Genomic DNA, 23,659 nt, shown 5'->3' on the forward strand with positions numbered 1-23,659 from the left:
AAGCAGCTCATCATCCCATCACAGCAATCAGACAGTCCCTGAAAGCAGCTTGTGCAGAGAGGCATCATGAGCAACCCAGCCGGAACCGGAGGAGCAGGAGGAGCTGGAGAGGGTCCAAGCCTGGAAGAAAGGTACCGGGTGTTGGAGGTCCAGCTAGCGCTGCAAACGGCGAGGCTAGAGGAAAGGAGGGCGCAGGATGCAGAAAAGGCAAAAGGCGCCCCACTAGCAAGAAATATGCCAGGATTGGTGCAGAAGTTTGGGGGGCACCCCAGGAACTATCAAGCCTTTAGCACAGAGATGCAGTATGCTCTCAATCTGCAGTTTGACGACTTTCCCGACGAGGAATCGCGAGTGGCGTTTGTGGTTGGCCATCTCGAAGGGGGGGGGCGAGAGACTGGGTTAGACCCCTGATGGCAGGGAATAATGAAATGCTGAAGGACACGAGGAAGTTTTTTCGCGCCATGGATTTGATGTTTTCCAGCGAGATTGAGCAGGGAGTGGTGCGCAGACAGTTGATGGCTTGTAAACAGGGGAGCCAATCGGTTCGTGAGTACTGGACTGAGTTTACCATGCTGATACATAAATTGGGGTGGGACCTATCGGCGGAACCCATTCAAATGCTTTTCGAAGAGGGGCTTTCTTCGGCGGTGAAAGACGAACTTTCCCGGGCGCCCAGGGCGGAGTCTATGGACCAGCTGACCAAATCAGCGCTAACCATTGGAGCGCGCCAGGAGGCGAGAGCCTTGGAGAAGCGGGAAGGGAAAGGAGAGTGTTGGAGGGATTTCCGCATTCCAGAGATTCCGGAGCCAAATTTCCCGCCAGGAGAGCCGATGGAAATTGGAACAGCGCGCGCAGTTTCAAATCCCAGTGAAGGGCGGAAGAAGGAGGGGAAGAGCACCAAGAAATGTTATCTCTGCCAGCAGCCAGGTCACTTTGCCAGAGTCTGCCCGCAAAGAAAGGAATGGCAAGGGATGGCGGGAGCTGTTGGGGGAAAGGAGGAGGGAGTCCAGGAGCAAGTAAAAGCCAACGCCTGGCTGCCACCGTCAGGGCACAGCAGCCAGGCCAAGGAGCAGTAAAAGTGCCCACGCCGGAACCTCCAAGACCAGCCCTAGTGATAGAGGTGTTGCTAGAGCTGGCAAACGGACACCCACTAAAGACAAAGGCGCTATTGGACTCAGGCAGCTCCTGTAATTTTATGAGTAAGGAGTTTGCAGCTGAACACCAGATACAGATACTCCCTTTAAGTAACCCCCTGCAGGTGACCACGATCGATGGGAGGGAGCTGTTGGGAGGAGAAGTTAGCCTACAGACCGTCCCAATGGTTATGAGGGTTGCCAGGCACACCGAAATGATAGCGTTCAATGTGGCCACCTTGGGAGGGGCTCCCATTATTTTGGGAATGAGCTGGCTAGCGTTGCATGATCCGCTAGTGGGCTGGCACCAGAGAGTGGTCTCCTTTGGGTCAGCACATTGCCTGGAACACTGCAAAGAGGGAAAGGCGCCGGAAGGGGCAAAAGCCTTTCTAGCAGGGACGGAAGTAACGGACAAAGGGAAGGTGCCCAAACAATACGCTGACCTGAGCAAGGTCTTCAGCGAAAGGGAAGCAGATAAACTACCACCGCATAGAGCCTTTGACTGCCAAATCAATCTAGTCCCTGGGGCCCAGCTCCCAGTGGGCAAGCTGTACGCCATGTCAGACAGGGAAATGCAGGAGTTAAGGGAGTTTATTGATAAAAACCTGAAGAGAGGCTTCATCAGAGAGTCCAGAGCGGTGGGGGGCAGCCCAGTGTTTTTTGTGGACAAAAAAAACACGGATAAACCGAGACTTGTAGTGGACTTTAGGGCCCTAAATGCAGTGTCAGAACCAGTGGCTTTCCCCATGCCCAGAATTGATGACATTTTGACCAGGGTGAGGAAGGGAAAGTTATTCACTAAACTGGACCTGAGAGGGGCATACAACCTGATACGGATAAGGAAAGGGGATGAATGGAAAACCACCATGTTCACCCCTTTGGGGGCTTTTGAATATCTCGTTATGCCCTTCGGATTACAATCAGGCTCAGCATGTTTTCAATCGTTCATGAACCACATCCTGGGACCTCTGCTCTACAAGAATTGCGTGGCCTTCCTAGATGACGTGTTAATATATTCAGAGAATGAGGAGCAGCATGTAAAGGATGTCAGGGAAGTGCTGAGCCAACTGCAAGCAAACCAGCTGTGGGTGAAATTGGAGAAGTGTCAGTTTCACACCAAGGAGGTGGAATTCCTGGGGTACCGCTTGTCAGACAAGGGATTAGCCATGGATCCAGGCAAGGTCCAGGCGGTGCTGGAATGGAAGACACCGAAAACGAAAAAGGATGTGCAAAGGTTCTTAGGGTTTGGGAACTTTTACCGTAAGTTCATCAAGAACTTTGCCCACTTAACGGCTCCCATCACGGACTGTCTCAGCAGCAAGAAGAAATTCGTTTGGACGGCGGAGGCGGAGCAAGCATTTGAGGAATTGAAAAGGGCATTCGCTTCGGAAGAACAGCTCCTGCATGTGGATTTACAAAAACCAATGAGAGTGGAAACTGATGCATCAGACCGGGCGGTGGGGGCGGTGCTTCTTCAGCCGGGGAAGAATAAGTCGGAGTGGAGACCGTGTGCCTTCTTCTCGCGTAAGCTAAACAAATCCGAGAGGAACTACACGGTATATGACCGAGAACTACTCGCCATTCACGAAGCGTTCCGGAGATGGAGACACTTACTAATTGGTGCACAACATAAGGTGCAAGTGTGCACGGACCACAAGAATTTAGAGTATTGGAGAACGGCACGAGTGCTCAACCAACGACAAGTGAGGTGGGCCCAGGAGTTCTCCAAATTCCATTTTGAAATTTGCTATGTGCCAGGTCCAGAAAACGTCAGAGCGGACGCTCTCTCACGCAAACCTGAATATTTGGAGGGGGAGGAAGCACCTGAAGAAAGACATATCATCCCAGAGAACCGCTGGGTGTGTGGGGCGGCCTGGGTGGGGCAAAGGTAACTGGTAGAGGGAACGGTGAATGATGAATACGCCCAGAATAAGCTCAGAGGTTTAAGGAGAGAGGGAGAAGAGCCCGGAGGTTTTGAAGAAAGAAACGGGGTATTGTATTACAAAGGGGCACTATATATACCCGAAGGGGAATTGAGGGGGAGAGTACTCAAACAGCTGCACGACAACCCCACAGCGGGGCATTTTGGGCAACACAAGACCATGTGGTTGGTGACCAGGGAATTTTGGTGGCCCAAGGTGAGGGAGGATGTACGGGAGTATGTAAGAGGGTGTGACCAATGCCAGAGAGCCAAAGGAGAAAGGCGGGCGCCGGCGGGGTTATTAGAACCGTTACCCACACCAGAACGACCGTGGGAGGCGGTATCGATAGATTTTATGACTGATCTGCCGAAATCCCAGGGGAAAACCGCCATACTGGTCGTAGTAGACCTGTTAACTAAGATGGGCCACTTTGTAGCTTGCTCACATGCAGTCACGGCGGAAGAGACAGCGAAATTGTTTGTAGAACATATTTTTAGGCTGCATGGCGCCCCCTTGAGGGTGGTCTCCGACAGAGGGAAACAGTTCACGTCCAGGTTCTGGAGGAAACTTATGAGCTTACTGCACGTAGAGGTCAATTTTTCGACTGCCAGGCACCCTGAGACCAATGGGCAGGCGGAGAGAGCAAACGGTATCCTCCAACAATACCTGAGGTGTTATGTCAATGACAGAGAGAACGATTGGGTCGAAAAGTTGGCGCTAGCGGAATTTGCCTACAATAATGCGGAGAATGTGTCCACCGGGATGAGCCCCTTTTTGGCTAATTATGGGTGCCACCCCAGGGCGTTTCCAGGGGGAGGAGGGGAGAGATGGAGTGTCCCGGCCGCCGAACATTTTGTAGAAGAAATGGAAGCGATCCATAGTCAACTCCAACTCAACTTAGAAAGGGCCAAAGAAGAATATAAGAGGCAGGCAGACAAGAGCAGAAGGGAAGGTGAAACCATTAGGGTGGGGAGTCAGGTGTGGCTGTCAACCCAAGGGTTGCCGTTCAAGGGGGGTTGCAAGAAATTGAGACCCAAAAGATTGGGACCATTTGAGGTCATTCAACAGGTCAACCCAGTGGCTTTCAGACTCCGGTTACCGAACCACATGAAACTGCACCCAGTATTCCACAGGTCATTACTGTCACCGTATAGGGGGGAAGGTGAAGGGGTCTCCACACGGGGGCCAGTCTTAGAAGAAAGGGAAAGCAGCAACCATGTGGCGGAGATCATCGACTCCAGGTGGAAGGGTAATCAGGTGGAGTATTTGGTCGCGTGGGAAGGGGAACCGGAGTCGGAAAACGCCTGGGTGACGGCAGAGGAGGTCAATGACGAGATCTTGATCGAAACGTTCCACCAAAGGTTCCCCAGGAAACCTCAGTCAGTAGCGAGGTTCCGGAGGGAGTACTTTGGCACCACCGACGAGGAGGAGGAACTGGAAGGATTCAGGGAATCGGAGTTGGAAGAAGGAATAGACTCCGATGAGGAGGAGTACTTAGAAACCGGAAACAGCAACCGGTGGAGGGAAGTGTTCGAAACTTCGGAAGATGAGGGAGGTTCTTTCAGGGGTTTTGCTCCCTCGCCTCCCACAGAGGAGGGGAGGGGAGGTGGTGAAGGGGGCCCTGGAGGGGAGGTGGATGTCAGGGAACTGCCATCGGAGAAGCAGGAGGTGAAAGGGCTCACAGAGGCTGAGAGAGACTATTCAGCTGAGGAGGGAACCAGCAGGGGGAGAGGAGGAGGAGTTCCAAGGGAAAGTGAGTCGGAGGGAGGGCTCAGAGACACTTCCAGCGAAAATAGTGGGGAGGTTTCAGGACCTCCCATAGGGACACCCACTCCTCGCCGGAAACTGTCACGCCGAGAGTCCAGAAGACGCGTTTCCGTTAAGGAACTTTTATGCTGGAAGAAGTTCCGTAAACGCCCACTGTCTGATTCTACGAGCGACTGACGGAGCCATGCTTAAGGAGCTCCGTCACAGACAGAGGTTTGTGGACTTAGCCAAACTCTGAGGGACTAGGACTTTATGCACAAGCAGCTCATCATCCCATCACAAAACCATACGAAGTCATTCATGCAGACTTAGTGTGGCCTCTAGCTCTCTCTAGAGGCAATTCGAAGTTTTTCATGGTTTTGATAGAGGCCTATTCAAGATATGTATGGGTCTATATGTTGCAGAAAAAGTCTGAAGCCTTTACCAAGTTTCGCCAGTTTTGTAAATGGCTCAGGAATGTACACAATGAGAATGTACGTTATTTTTTCAGTGACAAGGGTGGTGAGTTTTGTTCAGAGGAGTTTGAGGCTTTTCTTTCTGAACAGGGCATTGAGCATAGGGTTGCCACGCCCAGGTCACCCTGGCAGAATGGTTTATGTGAGAGAGTAAGCCAGACCCCGCAGCAAGGAATCAGAACACTGTTACATGATTCGGGGCTGCCCAATCCCTTTTGGGCCAAAGCTCTTTCATTTTTCTGTCACGTGTATAACAGGAGGTACCAGTCTGCTGTAAATTGCACCCCATACGAGATGCTTCACAAAAGAAAGCCATGTGTAAAGCATTTTAAAATTTTTGGTTCGGAGGTTTGGGAGCACACCTCGCAGGGTGACAAACTGAGCAAGCGTGGAGAACATGGTGTTTTCCTAGGGTACGAGAAAGGGTCTTGTCATGTCCTGATTACAGACATGAAAACCATAAGGCTGACCAGGAGTATTGATGACAATCCAAAATAGGACAGAATTGGTGTTTTTCAGTGCCATCCCATTTGTGATAATGGTGCAAAAGGGGCAAAGACAGTTAAGAGGGAGGCAAGTTCTGATGTGATTGATAATTCTGGTGCCGGTGTAGATCTGGATGATGGCACAGATTATCAGAGCCCAAAAGCCTCAGAAGAGTCTGACGCTGACTCAGACTTAGCAGATTCATATACTTTAGCTCCCCGTTCTCCCAAAGAGGAGGAAGCACCAGAACAAGAGGATCAGAGAGTTTTGCACAGATCCGAGAGAACAACCAAGGGTGTACCACCAAGAAGGTTTTTTGAAGAGTTCGCCAAGACTGCAGTCACGAGCAACTCTGGTGGGGTTTTTAAACCAGGCATGAAGTGTGCTGACAGTAATAGCACAAAACGCTGCATTTATTTCCTTACCTGACCTAGAGTGGCTCATGGATAATATGTTAGAAGGATCTAGATTGAAGGAGCAAGCGTGTGTTTAAGTACAAAAAGTGGTTTGTTCAAATCTGTTTAATTAGCAATGTCATTTTGTATCTGAGAGGAAGAAACGTGTATGAAGATTTTTCTAGAAGCTGCTTATTCATTTGTGTATTCACAGTGTGTATTTTGTGTAAACTGCAGATTGAGGTTTATGCTTTAACTCTTTCCTAATGGACACAGAGTGGTTACAGTGATTGTTTAATGGTATTGTTAAAGTGTCTTAGATAAAGGGGGAGAGAGGTACCTACAGATATGTTACCAAGGTTGTAAGCAGAGAACAACTTTTGGAGTGTGTGTGTAGATTGCAGTTATGTTTAGATTCTTGAATGGTCGGATGAAATGGGGGAGGATGAGGAGATTTCACCCCTCCCATATCCAAGAATCTGCTGATGTTCTCTGCTGATTCTCCGGAGAGGAGGGGGCGGTTTCTGCTCTCTACTTATTCCGCTCCAGCCTCACATCAGAGAGAGAGAGAGAGACTGAGTGTTAGAGAGAGATCGTGTGTATAGATAAGGTTGCTGCTAAGAGCAGCTGCAGACACTCAGTGCAGTTCAGCATTTTCATTTAGACCTCATTTAGCTCTGTACATAGTTGTGTATTATAGTTGTAGATAGAATAAAAGAAGATATTCTACAGAGCTGCTCTCCGAGTCGTTTATGCTCTGCTATACTCTGCTGTACTCTGCTGTGCAACGACTGTCTTCTTGTTGGAGTGAATCCGGTGCTCACAACTCTAAGCTGTGAGTCCACAGCACTTTGACCAGTTCCTGTGCAGAAGGTGGTCTCTGGAAGTGCTACCCAGCTTGCCTAGCCCAGTCGGGGCTGAAGTGTATGAGTCCAGTTGGTGGCACTGGCTCAAGGGCGATGCTGACAAACGATCAGTTTGAAGTCATAAAACCTCGAAATCTTCCATAAATTGGTGCGGCAAAGCATAAAGTTATTTTGGTATTAAACTTAGTGACCAGGATAAAGCTTGGGCACCACACATGGTGTGCAAGGCATGCACCGAGACTCTACGTGGGTGGACCAATGGCAAGAGCAGTCTAAACGTTGGAATTCCCATGGTTTGGAGAGAGCCGACAAACCATGTCACTGACTGCTACTTCTGCGCTGTTGATGTGACTGGGATCAACAGAAAGAACTGTAGCAGCCTCAAGTATCCTGATCTTCAATCAGCATGTCGTCCTGTAGCTCATTGTGATGAAATTCCAGTGCCTATCTTCGGAGAACTTCCTGACATTAGTGACGAAGATGCCTCCAGTGTTGAAGGACATGAAGAAGAAGTGGTTCTTGAAGATGATGCTCCACATCCATTTTCCAAAAAGGAGTTGAATGTTCTAGTTTGCGACCTCAGCTTGTCAAAGGACTCTGCCGAACTGTTGGCATCCAGATTGAAGGAAAAAACCTCCTCTCTGACAGTGCTCGCATCAGCTTCTTCCGCAACAGGCATCAAGAGTACCTCCGTTTTTTCTTGGAAGAGAAGGACTTGGTGTACTGTGCAGATATTGCGCAGCTTCTGCTCAAGCTTGGAGTGCCACAGTACGAACCCAAAGATTGGAGACTGTTCATTGACAGCAGCAAGCAATCACTGAAATGTGTTCTGCTACACAAAGACAAGCAGTTTGCCTCTATACCCCTGGCTCACTCGACTACACTGAAGGAGAACTATGAAGCGGTGAAGTATGTGCTGGAGAAAATTGGTTATGATCAGCATAAGTGGTTTATTTGTGTTGACCTGAAGGTGGTGAACTTTTTGTTGGGACAACAGTCTGGCTTCACCAAGTACCCATGTTTTCTGTGCATGTGGGATAGTAGGGACTGTGCTCAGCATTACACGAAGAAGGACTGGCCTGTGTGGGAGGAATTGGTGCCTTGCAAAGAAAGGAACGTCATCAACGACCCTCTGGTGGACAGAGACAGAATACTCTTCCCACCGCTGCACATCAAGCTCGGCTTAATCAAGCAGTTCACCAAGGCTCTGGACAAGGATGGTGACTGCTTCACTTACTTGTGCCAGGCTTTTCCAGGATTGACCATGGAGAAGTTGAAAGTTGGCATCTTTGACGGTCCTCAGATCCGTCAGCTCATCAGAGATCCAGAGTTCGGAAGCTCAATGAACGAAGTGGAACTGGAAGCATGGAAGGCATTTGTTCTGGTAGTGAAGAACTTTCTTGGCAACAATAAGGCCAGAAACTACGCAGAACTTGTCAACAACATGCTGACTGCTTTCAGAAACCTGGGCTGCAACATGAGCGTCAAGATGCACTACCTATTTTCACATCTAGACCGGTTTCCTGAGAACCTAGGTTCAATGAGTGACGAGCAGGGGGAGAGATTCCATCAGGACATGAAAGAGATGGAGACCAGGTATCAGGGTCACTGGGACACAGTCATGATGGCTGACTACTGTTGGACTCTGAAGAGAGATCTCCCTGCCGCTGAGCATTCCAGGAGTTCCAAGAAATGGAAGTTCAAGCCCTGAAGTTTGAAAAATGGTGAAGCAACATGCAATTTACGTGTACTTACCTTTATCCATTCCCACCATTCAGTTTACAGTAATCAATGTTTCTATCAGGTAATCAATATATGTTGTTGGAAAAACATTTTTTACTCTTAAAAACATATTTAGGATGATATGTGTTGACAAAAATCAGCTGATAATGCCACAAAAATGTAATCGATTTTGTCACAAGATCTGATTTTTTTTTCAAATCAACATAGCACAAAAACCTGACCTGATGGAGAAAAACGGATGCCATTTCCTGATTCAGCAGTGCAAAAATACCCTAAATCAATTGTAGAAATCTAGACAACATTCAAAAAGTAAAAAATTGTTGCCCAGTGAATTCCTGTCCACCCTCCGGCCCAGGTCGTTTTATTCACAAAAGAACTTTTTACACAGTGTTCGTAAGAACCAATCAGATTTCCTCTGAGCATTTAAAAAAAAAAACTTTAACAAAGTTAAAGTTAAAACTACAAAGAGCTAATATCCTACTTGAGCATGCATATGCAATTCAGAGTAAATAAAAGAGGAAGGGAAGAGGAAAGCTTTTAGGAAGGTCATAAACAGGAGTAAACAGGAGAGGACGGAAGGATGGCAAGGAAAGAGTATTTACCATCTCTTTGTGAACTCTCTTCATGGCCCCTAAGATCTATCTAAAGATTAAACTACATCAAAGTGTAGCAGGAACACCCCCCCATCCAGTTCTGCACAAGCACAACACACACCCCTCTCCCCCACTCCCGACCCCGGGGATGTCCCTTTTAGAGAGGCATCCCCGAAAAGCCTTCTGTAAATAAGGAAGCGCTTGAATTGACAACTCGCTTCTATAAAACCCCTTTTCCTATACTTTGACTGGGTTGACCGGTTCCCTGAACTTAGGTGAATGGGCTACTGCTTCAGCCAATTAGCATTACTGAATAGCGCCCCTTGTGGCAGCTATGCAGGTACTGCAGGGACTGCCCCTATTTCTCAATGGTTTTGACAGCTGTTAATACAATGTTTCCGGATTTAATTGACCGTGACTAATCCAATCAAAATGTATCAAGGTGCTTCCGACAAGTGAAAGTGCTTTAAACTTCTGAAGGGTTTCTGTTATAAAATCATAGTAAATCAACCGTACATTAGATTTGCACCGGACCACTTTTACTCTGCTCCATGAGGGAAGGACTATCAAAGGGGGGTGGTTTGATACAGGAAGGCCATAATCCCTTAAGTGTACCAACATGTACTCGGGAGTCCTACCCAGTTGGCATGACAACCTTGATGGTCTCAGACAGAAGACCATCAGGACCACAAACGACTTGCATATGGGAGCGGATTCAACACGGACTGGAGAATATATTCTCTTGTGGAGAATAATAATAATGGAAAATGGGAAGGTCCATAGCCCAGTGACAGAATATTTGCTTTCATGGCAGAAGACCCCCTTGGCAACTCCCAAGCAGAGCTAACAGAGACACCTGTCTCAAATTATTTAGAGCCACTGCCAGTCTTTGTAGTCAATTCTGAAGTATAAATGGACCAATGATGAATTTTCTTCCCCTAGAGTACTGTGGAGAATCTCAAAAGGCAGCTCTCCATTCTACCACCAAGTTACTGGGAATCACAAGTGGGAAGAGTGCTGTTGTACTCAAATCCTGCTTTTAGGGCTTCCCAGAGACATCCTGTTGGTCAGGATGCTGGACTAGATGAGCCTTTGGCCCAATCCAGCAAGCCTCTTCTTATGTTCTTATGATGTTTTCTCACTTCAGGAACCTCTCACACGAGAAGCTAGTGCAGCTATTTGGAGTCTGCACGAAGGAGAGGCCAATACTGATCATCACCGAGTACCTCTCCAAAGTTTGCCTCTTGACTTACCTGTCGAATTCAAGCCAGCAGAGCCAGCGAAGCTCCGAGGAATTTGGCCACCCTCCAGGTGCCCGGCTTGAATCCTTGTTGACCTCCCCTGCCAGCGACTCCCGGCAGGATCAAGGGAGGTCTCCCATCGGCGATTCTTCCCAACGTGAAGAAGAACACACAATTCCTCCTTTCCCCCTCCCATAGCCAGGGAGGGGAAAGAGACAGACAGAAATATATTTACATGTCTTTATTTCTGTCTTTCCAGCAGTACAGAGAAATCATGTCTGTACCCTCTCTTCTTCCCAACTGCAGAGAGAGAATAACTCCAACCATGTACTTCCAGTACAGGGTCATGTGACACTCTGAGCTAACATCCGGTGCTCAGTACACTGAATAGACCGTCCCTGGTTCCCACGGTACATTTCCATAACATCAGTTTCCTGTTTACCATTCCAGCCACCTGGAGCTCGCTTCTGCATTGCTCCTTTTTCGTAACATCCTCCCCCAAAAGAATCAATGCATGTTGCGGCAAGCAAAGCGTGATCCAGAGAAGAAAACAAACAGTTGTTATACACATAACACTCCCCTGTTGTTTCAGTTCCACCCTTGGAACTCCCCGCCACTGGTTTCCCCAGTGTACCTCTCTGGTTGTCTGGCTTCCAAGGAATGAGTGCATCTGCATTACCTTGGCTAGCAACTCCCTGTTGTGTCTTTGTCTCTGACTTAGACACAGCTCCAACCTGTCCTCGGTTGTGTACAACAGCAACACATGCAACAGCTAAGTTAGCAAACTCTTTTGAGTACCTCTTGGGTGGTTGACCCTTTGTAACTCTCTCAGACCTACGTATGAGGTGCTGATCCTCTCTGCTCACTGGTCCAGTCTCAGGACTCTTTGGAGAACCAGTTCCAATAGTAAACAGTGGTTCATCCTTCACCTGTGAAGGCCTATCCATTGTGTGAGATTTCCTCTCAATGACTGTGACAACTGAGCTCTCCGAGCTATTACTGTCACTCTCAGTACCACTGTACTCAGTAAAATCACCATCATCATCTGAATCGTCCTCAGTGGGAAATGTGTGTACTATCACTCTCTCCTGTTCAGGAGCACTCTCTAGAAATTTTGTGAGAATCACCTGACCAGATTCAGACAAAATTACTCTGTAGAGTCCCTTTTCATAACCCACAAAAATGCCTCTGGCATTCTTTACTCCACCTGGAGCTTCTGTCCTCACATGAGACCCAAAAACCTTGAAATGGGCAACAGAAGGTTTCCTATGGAACAGTTTCTCAAAAGGAGAACTTCCCAACTCTTTTGAAACCTTTCTCATCTTCGTATAACAATACGACATCAGTGACTCGGCCCAGAACTCATGTGGCAGATGTGAACTAAGCAATTGCGCATTCATCCCCTTTTGCAATTCTTTGTTCACCCGTACACAGACACCCCTGTTCCACGCTTCCTCTGAAACAGCAATCTTGTGTCTTATCCCCTTCTTCTGCAGGAACCTCTGGAAATCCTGTAAAAGAAAAATCTGCTTCTCATCTGTGAATAGACAATCAATGTTAGCATCATGCATATTCTTAACCTTGTCACAAAACTCCTGAAACCTCTCCAAGGCTTCCTGTGGCTTTCTCAACACATAAATCCAGACAAAGTTAGAGAAATGATCCACACACACAAGATAATATCTTGCATTGCCTCTAGATGGTTCTAGAGGACCAATTACATCAGCATACACCCGCTGAAATGCTCTGTTGACCCCGGTCTTCTTCTTGGTCACACCTGCAAGAGAAACTAGGTTAGACACAGATGAATTACATTCCATGTAATCACTTTGTGCAAAAGTCAACAAATACAATCCATCTTTCTCTCTGGCAGAAAGAAATAACTCTCCATCTTTGTAGATCTTGCAGCTCTTAGCATCATAGGACAGTCTCAGTCCTTTCTTTGCAATCTGTGAAACACTCAGCAGATTGAACTTCAGTTCAGGAACCAAATAAACATTGTTTATAGTCAAGTTCAGACTCTTAAGATACACAGTCCCTACGCCGGTCGCTTCCAGCTCCTGACCGTTGGCCTGTTTCACAGCGAAGCTTTGCTTCTTAAACGTTGAAAAGAGTCCTCTGTGTGGGGACATATGAACCGTGGCCCCAGTGTCTATAACAAACGAGTTCCCAACATCTGGCGTGGTTCCTTTCGCCATCAAAGCCTTTGCAGGTTTCACCATAGGCTTGGTATGACCTTTGCCTGACGCCTCAGGCTTTGCTGAGCGGCCCTTAGCTCCTTTTGGCTGACGTGGCTTCTTACAGTTCCGCTGAAGATGCCCAGCCTGTCCACAATTGTAGCATTGGACAACGTTCAAAGGTACAGCTTCCTCTCTAGTAGCCTCATCGGTGGGGGGATTAGAACTCCGTTCCTCCCTCCCCCTGTCCTCTACTTCCAGTGCAGCAAGCCGGCTGTGTTCATCCAGAACCACGGCACTCAGGGGAGGTGGATAGGGTAACCCTCCCGTCTTCTTGGCATTCATGCTGAATCCAAGGGTCAGCTCTCACTTTCTCAAGCCAGTAAAATCCAAAAGTCCTCTTTTGGCTGTTTACTGCTTCACTGGCAGGCAAACTTTTGGGCTGTTTTCAAAATCCTTGCACAGCTGTGCAGAATTCAAAACAATTCCACTTCCCAGGCTCTTTTGAGCCAGTCCCATTTGTCAGTAACTTTCCAAGCACTGACGGTCGTTGCCTAGCAACCTGCTCAGGACGGGAATCTTATCTCACCACAAGAATTCCTGGTATGCAGGCTTGCTTACAGAGCTGTTTTTTCCAAACGTAGCTCTCTCGTGAATAGAGAATAATTCTTTCTGTGTTCACTCTCTTTAGCCCGAAATTCAGCATACCTTTTGGGGCTCCGTTGCCTCTCGGTGTCCAGCTGTCTGTTCAGCTTTCTGGCTGCAGGCAGACGCTTTCTTTATCTCCTTAGGTGCAGAGGATGGCAACGATTCATCAACCTCTCACCTCTCATGCTGATTCTCATGGATCTTTAGCCATCGGCATTGCTACCAGATGTCGAATTCAAGCCAGCAGAGCCAGCGAAGCTCCGAGGAATTTGGCCACCCTCCAGGTGCCCGGCTTGAATCCTTGTTGACCTCCCCTGCCAGCGACTCCCGGCAGGATCAAGGGAGGTCTCCCATCGGCGATTCTTCCCAACGTGAAGAAGAACACACCATTCCTCCTTTCCCCCTCCCATAGCCAGGGAGGGGAAAGAGACAGACAGAAATATATTTACATGTCTTTATTTCTGTCTTTCCAGCAGTACAGAGAAATCATGTCTGTACCCTCTCTTCTTCCCAACTGCAGAGAGAGAATAACTCCACCCATGTACTTCCAGTACAGGGTCATGTGACACTCTGAGCTAACATCCGGTGCTCAGTACACTGAATAGACCGTCCCTGGTTCCCACGGTACATTTCCATAACATCAGTTTCCTGTTTACCATTCCAGCCACCTGGAGCTCGCTTCTGCATTGCTCCTTTTTCGTAACATTACCTGCGGGACACTCGGCGGTCCCTCCAGGGCACGGAGCTTCTAGAGATGTGTAAGGATGTCTGCGAGGCCATGGGGTATTTGGAATCCAAGCAGTTCCTGCACAGAGACCTGGTAGGTGATTGCTTTTCAACTGCTCCATATACCCCTGCCATGTGAAGTAAATTGGGGGGGGTGCCTAATAGGGAGACAACCTCCTTGTTAGTAGCACCTTGGATATGGAATAGCTTCCCCAGAGAAGAGCGCCTTGTTTGTTGCTTGAGCTCTTTTCCTCACATTTTGAACAGAATGTTGTTTTTTAAGAAAAATCTGGCCTCTCAGTGCTGTGAACCAAGTCTTATTTTATCATCTCTGGTGCTGATTGGAAAAGTGGAACATAGGTTTAACGAAAGGCTGGGAGAGGAAAATGAGCAATAAAGTAGCTGCCAAGTGGGTGTAGCGGAAAGTCCTCAGATACAAAGTAATTTTGTTTCGAGGCAAAACATTGCTTGGAAGATAAGATAAAGCAAAAACTGATTTGAAACCTTGCTGCAACATCCCGGTCGGAGTGCTTTGTGCCAGCGACGGGAAGGAGCCGTTCCTCTTTTCATCATTCCTTTTGCCTGCTTGGTTATATTTACAAATGAGACTCTTCGGACTTTATTTTGGACGTGTTTAAATAAAAAGAACATGGACTGATATTGAAAGAAGTGGAAGTACTAAATAGTGTGGCTCTGCTGAGAGTTTTGGGGGAGAATTAGAACTGTTTAAGAGGTGCTCTTTGAACTTTTCTTCGGACTGCTTCAGAAGCATTAGCTGAATCTAGCGGAACTTACGTCCTCCATTTTGCCTCCCTCTACATCCTTGGCTTCTCATATGGACTAAGAGAAAATGGATGCTGCGCCTTAGATTACTCGCGGGGAGAGTCAACGGAAGAAAGAAAAAGCAACATAAGGATACAACATTTTGGATTTACTTCTTCCCATTCTCCCTCTGTTCTACTCGCTGGTTTTTGCTTGTTTTATTTGTGAATCTTGGCGGATTTTCACTATTGTCTCTTATCTCCCCATCCCCGCATACAGTGCCGACCCTTCCTTTCCGCCTGGTGTGGTGCCTTCCTCCCCTTCTTTCTTTACTCCCCCGCCCCTCCACTCCCTTACCTTTTAATATATATATATATTAATTTCCTCTTTCTTTTTCTTCTTTTTCTTCTTCTTTACTTTTGTTTTTGGTGTGTTTGTTAGTTAGATTATCTCTTTAAGAATACTGATTGTTTATTTTGTTAGTTTATTGGGGAGGGGGGAAGAGGGGGTGAGGGGAAATATACTGGAACAAACTAGAAACTTCTATTACTAACTTTGTGAACTCTAGGGGCGGAAAGTGGAATTACATCAGCTGTTGTTAATTTTTCAATTCTGCGTCCTCTAGGGGTGAAAAGCTAAATTGCATTATCTGTTAAATTGATTCAAGTAAAAATACCAAAATGAAGAAAGGAGTGGGAACACCGGCGGAGAGAAGGCCATCCAGACAGGAAAATGGAAAGGAGGGGAAGGAGATTAAGGACTATGATACATTAATGGCTGAAATAAGGAAGGAATTTAAACACAACAAAGAGTACATTAAGAAAAAATTAATGGAAGTACAGGATACTTTGGACAAGAAATTGGAGGGGGTGGTAGGAGAGCTGACAGGGAAAGTAAAAGATCTAACAGTAAAATCTAAAGCTCTTGAGGACTCAATGAAGAAAGTGCAGAAAGAATTGAAGGAGACTAAGAGGGAAACGGATAGGATTAGAGTAGAGGTAAAGGAGATAAATAAATCACAGGAAGAGATACTGGATAGTATGGGGATGATGGAAATGAAAATGAAACAGGCCAATTTGAAATTTAGGGGGATCCCTGAGGAGGCAAATGAGAACATAAGAATTAAACTGATTAAGGAACTAGCGAATTGGATGGATGTGAGGGAGGAGGATATAGGATTTACCATAGCAAATGTCTTTCGAATAAAAGTAAAATCCACCAAAGCTAGAGGGAAAAAGCTCCCAGGGGATGTGTTAGTGATGTTTAACTCTTTGGATATGAGGAACGAAATATTGAGGTTAAACTACAACAAAAAGCTGTGTATAGGTGGGAGAGCAATTATTGTATTCAAAGAGATTCCATCGAGGTTTCTTCGAAGGAGAGACATTTATAAGCAGTTAGTAAACCAGCTAAAGAAAAATGGAATCCAGTACAGATGGGAATTCCCAGAAGGGGTATCATTCTATTATAAAGACAAGAGATTCAAACTATCTAGTCCTCAGGAACTGGAGAAATTTGCCAGAAGGTATGACAAAGAATTGGGAAGGACAGAGGGGGGGGGAGTTAGTGGGGGACAGCCGGGAGGAGACGGAGGCAAGAGGAGGAGAAGAGGAGGAAGAAAAGGAAGCAGACGAAGAAGAAGAGTCTAGCAACAAAGACTTTTAAAGTTAATTTAGACCTGACAACTAATTAACAATGGCTTTGAGAATACTGTCATGGAATGTGAATGGACTTAACAATAAAAATAAGAGAAATCAAATTGCACAGGTGTTGATTAAAAAAAATCTTGACATAACATGTTTGCAAGAAACACACATTGCAAGAAAACATAAAAGAGTTGTAAGTAATAAAAAATTAGGAATGGATTTCGTTGCCTCAGATGAGAACAAAAAAAGAGGAGTGGTAATATATATAAAAGAAAAATATGACCCAAAATTAATTTATAAAGATGAAGAGGGGAGAGTGATAATAGTACAAATCACTTTCCAAGGGGAGAAAATAAATATTGTTGGAATCTATGCTCCTAATGATAACAAATCAACCTTTTACTCAACATTGGGAGACAAGTTGTTAGAATTGATGGACCAACATCTGATACTGATAGGGGATTTCAACGGAGTGACTATATCGGACTTGGACAGATCAACAAGGAAAAAAGAAACAACGAAGGCAAACTACCTAAAACCTTTTTTGAATTGGTGGATAATATGGGACTAATTGACATATGGAGATTCAAAAATCCTACAACAAAACAGTTCACCTTTTTCTCAAACCCAAATCAAAGTTGGGGAAGAATAGATCACGTTTGGATCTCGAAAGAATTAATTATGAGAGCTAAGAAAGCGGAAATTCTTCCACAAACATTATCTGATCACAACCCGGTCTATATGGAGTTAAGAGGAAAAGACCCCGCAACCTTCAGATGGAGAATGAATGAGAACTTGTTCAATGATCAGAAGATAATAAACAGGGCGAAAGAGACAATTGAGGAATACTTTAAATATAATTTGAATAAAGGAACACCCATAGAAATAGTCTGGGACGCAAGTAAAGCAGTTATGAGGGGTTTTTTAATTCAGAAAAACAGCCACTTAAGAAAGGGAAGAGAGAAAAAGAAAGAAGAAATCTTGATACATCTCATGGAGAGCGAGAGACAGTTAACAATTAAACCAGAAGATGAAACAATAAAACAAAACATAAAGATGCTACAGGCCCAATTTTCCATGGTGGTGAATCAAGAAGTAGAATGGAGGATTAAAATGATGAGGCAAAAAAATTTCGAATCAGCTAACAAAATTGGGAAGTATTTGGCTTGGCAATTAAAGGAAAGGAAAAAACAAAATATAATAGGTAGAACAAGGGATGGAGAAAAGATAGTGGAAGACCCCAAAGAGATAAGAAAGATGTTTCAGAAATATTATAAAGAATTATATAGAAAAGAGAAAGAGACAGATAATAGAATAGAAGAATATTTGGGAAAATACCAATTGCAACAGATTACGGAAGATGAAAGAGAACAATTAAATCAGACAATTACAGAACAAGAAATTTGGAAAACAATAAAAAAATGAAAATGGGAAAGGCTCCGAGGCCAGATGGCATTTCATCTAAATATTATAAAACATTATGTGACCAAATAGTCCCAGTGTTATGTGAGGTCATGAATAACATCTTAAAAGAAGGGAAACTCCCAGCCACGTGGAAGGAAGCTTACATTACCTTGATCCCAAAAAAAGATGCAGATGGCTTAGAAGTTAAAAACTACAGACCCATCTCCTTGTTAAATAACGACTACAAAATATTTGCTGATGTATTGGCGGAAAGATTAAAAAGACTTTTAAATGGGAAAATTCACAAAGATCAAGCAGGCTTTCTTCCGGGAAGACAACTGAAAGATAATGTAAGAAATGTCATAGACATTATTGAATATTTAGAGAATAGGATAGACAAGCAAGCGGCATTGATATTTATCGATGCCGAAAAAGCGTTCGATAACATCTCCTGGAGATTTATGAAAGAAAATCTAAAAGCAATGGGAGTTGGAGAAGGGTTTGGAAAAGGAATTGAAGCCATATATCAAGATCAAAAAGCCAAACTCATAATAAATAGCAATATATTGGAATCTTTTGATATAGCTAAAGGGACTAGACAGGGTTGCCCCCTGTCTCCCCTGTTATTCATAACAGTATTAGAGGTTTTTAACAAGAGGCTAAGAGAAGCATCAGAAGTGAAAGGGATCAAGGTAGGAAGTAAAGAGTACAAAATTAAAGCATTCGCGGATGATCTAGTGTTAACATTAGAAGAGCCAAAGAAGAGTTTACAAGAAGCCTTACAGAGACTAGAAGAATTCGGCAAGGTGGCGGGACTCAAACTTAACAAGAATAAGACCAAAATGCTGACAAAGAACATGACTGTCAGGGAACTGCCATCGGAGGAGCAGGAGGTGAAAGGGCTCACAGAGGCTGAGAGAGAGTATTCAGCTGAGGAGGGAACCAGCAGGGGGAGAGGTGGAGTTCCAAGGGAAAGTGAGTCGGAGGGAGGGCTCAGAGACACTTCCAGCGAAAATAGTGGGGAGGTTTCAGGACCTCCCATAGGGACACCTACTCCTCGCCGGAAACTGTCACGCCGAGAGTCCAGAAGACGCGTTTCCGTTAAGGAGCTTTTATGCTGGAAGAAGTTCCGTAAACGCCCACTGTCCGATTCTACGAGCGACTGATGGAGCCATGCTTAAGGAGCTCCGTCACAGACAGAGGTTTGTGGACTTAGCCAAACTCTGAGGGACTAGGATTTTACGCACAAGCAGCTCACCATCCCATCACAATGACCAAGGAAGAGATAGAGGAACTACAACAAAGATCTGGAATTACAGCAGTTAAGAAAGTTAAATACTTAGGAGTATGGATTACAGCAAAAAATATAAACTTTTACAAAGACAATCATGAGGCAACATGGAGGGGTATTAAAAAGGACCTAGAAATATGGGATAGATTAAAGTTGTCATTCTTGGGGAGAATATCCGTGATTAAAATGAATGTTTTGCCCAGAATGTTATTTCTATTCCAAACTATTCCAGTAATTAAAGGGCTAAAACAACTTAAAGAATGGCAAAAAACATTAGTAAGATTCGTCTGGGAGGGAAAAAACCTGAGAATAAAAATGAAAATCTTGGTGGATAAAAAAGAAAGAGGAGGTTTTTCCCTGCCAGAACTGAGTCTATACTACGAAGCGGCTTGTTTAACATGGGTGAAAGACTGGATAAAATTAGAAAACACCGATCTCTTAGACTTAGAAGGTTTTGATAATAGGTACGGGTGGCACTCGTACCTATGGTATGAGAAGGTGAAAGTTCACAAGGGTTTTCTAAACCATATAATCAGAGGATCAATATTTCAAGTTTGGGAAAGAAACAAAGACCTATTGGAAAGGAAAACCCCTTGGTGGATTTCACCAATAGAAGTTTTAACTATCAAAAAAGTTAATATGGAAGGGGGAAAAGCTACTTATGAAGAACTAATCAAAAAGACAGATCAAGATATAAAACTCAAACCGTATAAAGAGGTAGAGAATTTATATACAGGGTGGTTACAGTATCACCAAGTTAATGATCTACTAAAAGAAGATAAAAGGAAAAAGGGATTCGAGGATAAGAAATCTAAATTTAATATTGATATTCTAGAAGGTAAAAATAAACTATTATCAAAAACATACGATTTATTATTGGATTGGTATACGAAAGACGAAGAGATAAAGGAAGCTATGGTTAAATGGGCTATTGATTTCGGCCATAATATCGATTTTGATGCGTGGCAAGAACTATGGAATGTAAACATGAAATTTACGGCTTGTACTGCTTTAAAAGAGAATTTGTGGAAAATGATCTACAGATGGCATCTAACGCCAGTAAAGCTAGCAAGGATGTATAGAACAAAAAATAAGAAATGTTGGAAGTGTGGAGAGGTAGAGGGTGACCTCTACCATATGTGGTGCACCTGTAGTAAAGTGAAGGGCTTTTGGGAACTAATCTATAACGAACTTAAAAAAATCTTTAAATATACTTTCCCAAAAAGCCCTGAAGCTTTTCTACTGGGATTGATTGGAAAGGAAATTGAAAAAAAAAGATAAAAACCTCTTTTTATATGCCACGACAGCAGCCAGAAATATGTTAGCTCAGAATTGGAAAACAGACATAATACCGAATATAATGGACTGGCAGGTTAAAATGATGGACTACGCAGAACTGGCCAGACTATCAGGAAAATTAAGAGATCAGGACGAGCAGAAGTTTCAAGAAAATTGGAGTAAATATTTGATGTATATAAGAAACAATTGTAAATCTTTGAAGACACTGGTAGGGTTGGAATAACTCTTACAGCGTGTAGTTGATAATAAGATATATAGAGTACGTGATATTAGAACTTTATTTGATACTTACCAAAGAAATGGAGGGAAGTCAGAGGCATGATAGAGCCTAAGTTAAATATGTAACCTATATATGTGTAATTTATGAATGTATGTATGTATGTGTACTGAAAATCAATAAAAATTTAATTTGCAAAAAAAAAACAAAACAGGAAAAGTGGAACATAGGAAACTTCATTTTACCCACTCAGACCACTGGTCCATGCAGCTCTATGTTATCTACACTGATTGGCAGCAGCTCTCCAGTGTTTCAGGTGGGGGACATGCCCTGCTCTACCTGGAGGTGCTGGGGACTGATCCTGAGTCCTTCTGCATACAAAGCAGATGCTCTACCACTGAGCAACGGCCCTGGGTTTTGTGCTTTTTCTCTGCTAGAAAGGAGGTCTTCCTGCTGCATTTTGTTTTCTTATTGCATTTGTAAGAACTGTATTTTATAAGTTACTGTTGTTGTATTTTATTCCTGCTCTGGTAGCCACCCAGCTAAAGTATGTTGAGACCATATTCTCTTATATCTCTGCCACAGGCTGCTCGCAACTGTTTGATCAGTGAACGAGGTGTTGTCAAAGTCTCTCCAGGTCAGTTTGTGTGCATACGCTTGTGTAGGGAGCTGAGGTTGCTTAGCTTTTTCTCTGTTTAACTTTGTATATGCCTTTTTTCTTATTTCCTTTGCTGTCTTTCTCATTATGACTGCCATTCTATTGTTCCTCCTCAGCCTCTTTGTTTGCATCCTTCACTGCAGCTACCATTTCGGACTACCTCTTTTTATTCTAGGTTTGTTACCTGATTAAACAACTCTCAGTCGGTTATTATTATTTAAGACATAAAGTGCTTAATGTTTCCTAAGCATGGCACATACATTAAAATAGAAGACAGCCCTGCACAGAGGCTCCCAATCTGACACAATACAAAGGAAAAATAAATGAGGAGGGAAGAGGGAAGCTAGCATTGGAGCTGCTGCTCCTTCTCTGGACAATGGTGGGAGGGACGGCAGGCTGGTCTCTCGCCAGCCATGAAGAAGGCTTACTGAGAAGCAGGAGGTGCCCACCTACCTCATAGAAGCCTTAGTTGTTTGTTTAAGTGCACAAACTTGCATATGAGAAAACACAACAGTTCTAATGGTTTTGACAGAAAGCACAGATATGTCTTTTCAAGGAAGCATTTGGAATGGTTTGCAGTGCATTCCCATTAACTCAGAAGCTGCATTTGAGTTTAGTAGCGCTTACTCCTAGGCAAGTGTATAGCAGGGAAGGGCAATCCTTTTCAACCCAAAGGTCACATTTCCTACTGGCCAGCCTTCTTGGAGTCTCCTAGCCACAGAAGTCAGTTTCTTTTTTCAAAGTGGATGTGTTGTACCAGAGTGACAGAGCACTTCTGTTATACAAACTTAAATTTCCTCTATGTGAGTGAATGTGTCCAACAACATACTGATAATCTGAAGGCAACCTTTTCTGCTTAAGAGTCTTGGGGGAAGGCACTTAAAAGGATAGGATAATGATTGACTGATGGGAATATACATATAATTTCCATGCAAACAAATCAGGATGAATGCGCGTTCTTGTATAACCTTCCTGCAAACAAGTAAGAATGGATGTGCATTGCTCAGTAAAGAGCAAACATTGTTTAATCTCCACAGAAGCTTTGTGCACACAAATTGGAATGAATGTTCATCTTGAGGAGCTCTTAGGCTTTTAGGAAGCACAAGATCCTGTAAGGCAACATATAAACTAGTACAACCAAAATCTGTCTACACAGGTACATCTTGGATGATGACTACATTAGCTCCATGGGATCCAAATTTCCAGTCTGGTGGTCCCCTCCAGAGGTTCTTTTGTACAGCAAATTCAGCAGCAAATCAGACATTTGGGCTTTTGGTGAGCTGAAAGTGTGTGCCACTGATGTAGAACCTGGAATAGCCAGAGGATGAACTTTCTATGGCAGTAGATTTAAGGAAAGTTTGTTATTGGTATGAGCATTCGTGTGCATGCACACGAAAGCTTATACCCAGAACAAACTTAGTTGGTCTCTAAGGTGCTACTAGGGACACGGGTGGCACTGTGGGTTAAACCACAGAGCCTAGGACTTGCTGATCAGAAGGTCAGCGGTTCGAATCCCCGTGACGGGGTGAGCTCCCGTTGCTCGGTCCCTGCTCCTGCCAACCTAGCAGTTTGAAAGCACGTCAAAGTGCAAGTAGATCAATAGGTACCGCTCCGGCGGGAAGGTAAACGGCGTTTCTGTGCACTGCTCTGGTTCGCCAGAAGCGGCTTAGTCCTGCTGGCCACATGACCCGGAAGCTGTACGCCGGCTCCCTCGGCCAATAAAGCAAGATGAGCGCCACAACCCCAGAGTCGGCCACGACTGGACCTAATGGTCAGGGGTCCCTTTACCTTTTAAGGTGCTACTGGACATTTTAAAAAATATATATATTTCGACTGCGTCAGACCAACATGGCTACCTACCTGAATTTAGGACATTAGTGAGGGGAGGTGAGTGGCTCTCCAGATGTTCTAATTAAATTATTAATGCTAATTGCAATAACCCTATACACATTTTCCTGGGAGCTGCATCATGTCGCTTCCTTCTGAGTAGGCGCACGTGAAGCCGAGCTGCAGAACCGACTGGGTTCTTGCCCGATGGCAACTCTACCCTCCCCACCCACGCCATAACTCTATGGCCTCGCGCCAGCACACCTCCGCCCTCTGCTTAAGGATGAAGCCTTAAGCGCGCGGTGCACTCTAGAAGCGAAAGCTTACTGCACATGTGTGGAGGTGACGGCCGGGGGCGGGGGGGGAGGTAGAAGCTGGTGAAGGTCGCCTGCCAGACCGCCGT

At 44.9% G+C, this 23,659-nt stretch overlaps 1 protein-coding gene across 1 annotated transcript; it reads left to right on the forward strand.

Annotated features, from left to right (window-relative positions):
- Nucleotides 1–10,490: 10,490 nt before the first annotated feature.
- Nucleotides 10,491–22,757, forward strand: LOC128406006 (tyrosine-protein kinase BTK-like). Its single transcript, XM_053373057.1, has 4 exons — nt 10,491–10,608; nt 14,131–14,246; nt 21,357–21,418; nt 22,586–22,757. The coding sequence occupies exons 1-4, from the start codon at nt 10,491–10,493 to the stop codon at nt 22,755–22,757; spliced, it is 468 nt and encodes a 155-aa protein (XP_053229032.1).
- The last annotated feature ends 902 nt before the right edge of the window (nt 22,758–23,659 follow it).

The sequence above is a fragment of the Podarcis raffonei genome, chromosome W (assembly GCF_027172205.1).
Source record: "Podarcis raffonei isolate rPodRaf1 chromosome W, rPodRaf1.pri, whole genome shotgun sequence".
NCBI lineage: Eukaryota > Metazoa > Chordata > Lepidosauria > Squamata > Lacertidae > Podarcis > Podarcis raffonei.

Coding starts and splice junctions, on each gene's coding strand:
- LOC128406006 (XM_053373057.1), top strand. CDS start 10,491: ATGTTTTCTCACTTCAGGAACCTCTCACACGAGAAGCTAGTGCAGCTA. Junction 10,609..14,130: donor CTCCAAAGTTTGCCTCTTGA/CTTACCTGTCGA, acceptor CTTTTTCGTAAC/ATTACCTGCGGGACACTCGG. Junction 14,247..21,356: donor AGTTCCTGCACAGAGACCTG/GTAGGTGATTGC, acceptor TCTCTGCCACAG/GCTGCTCGCAACTGTTTGAT.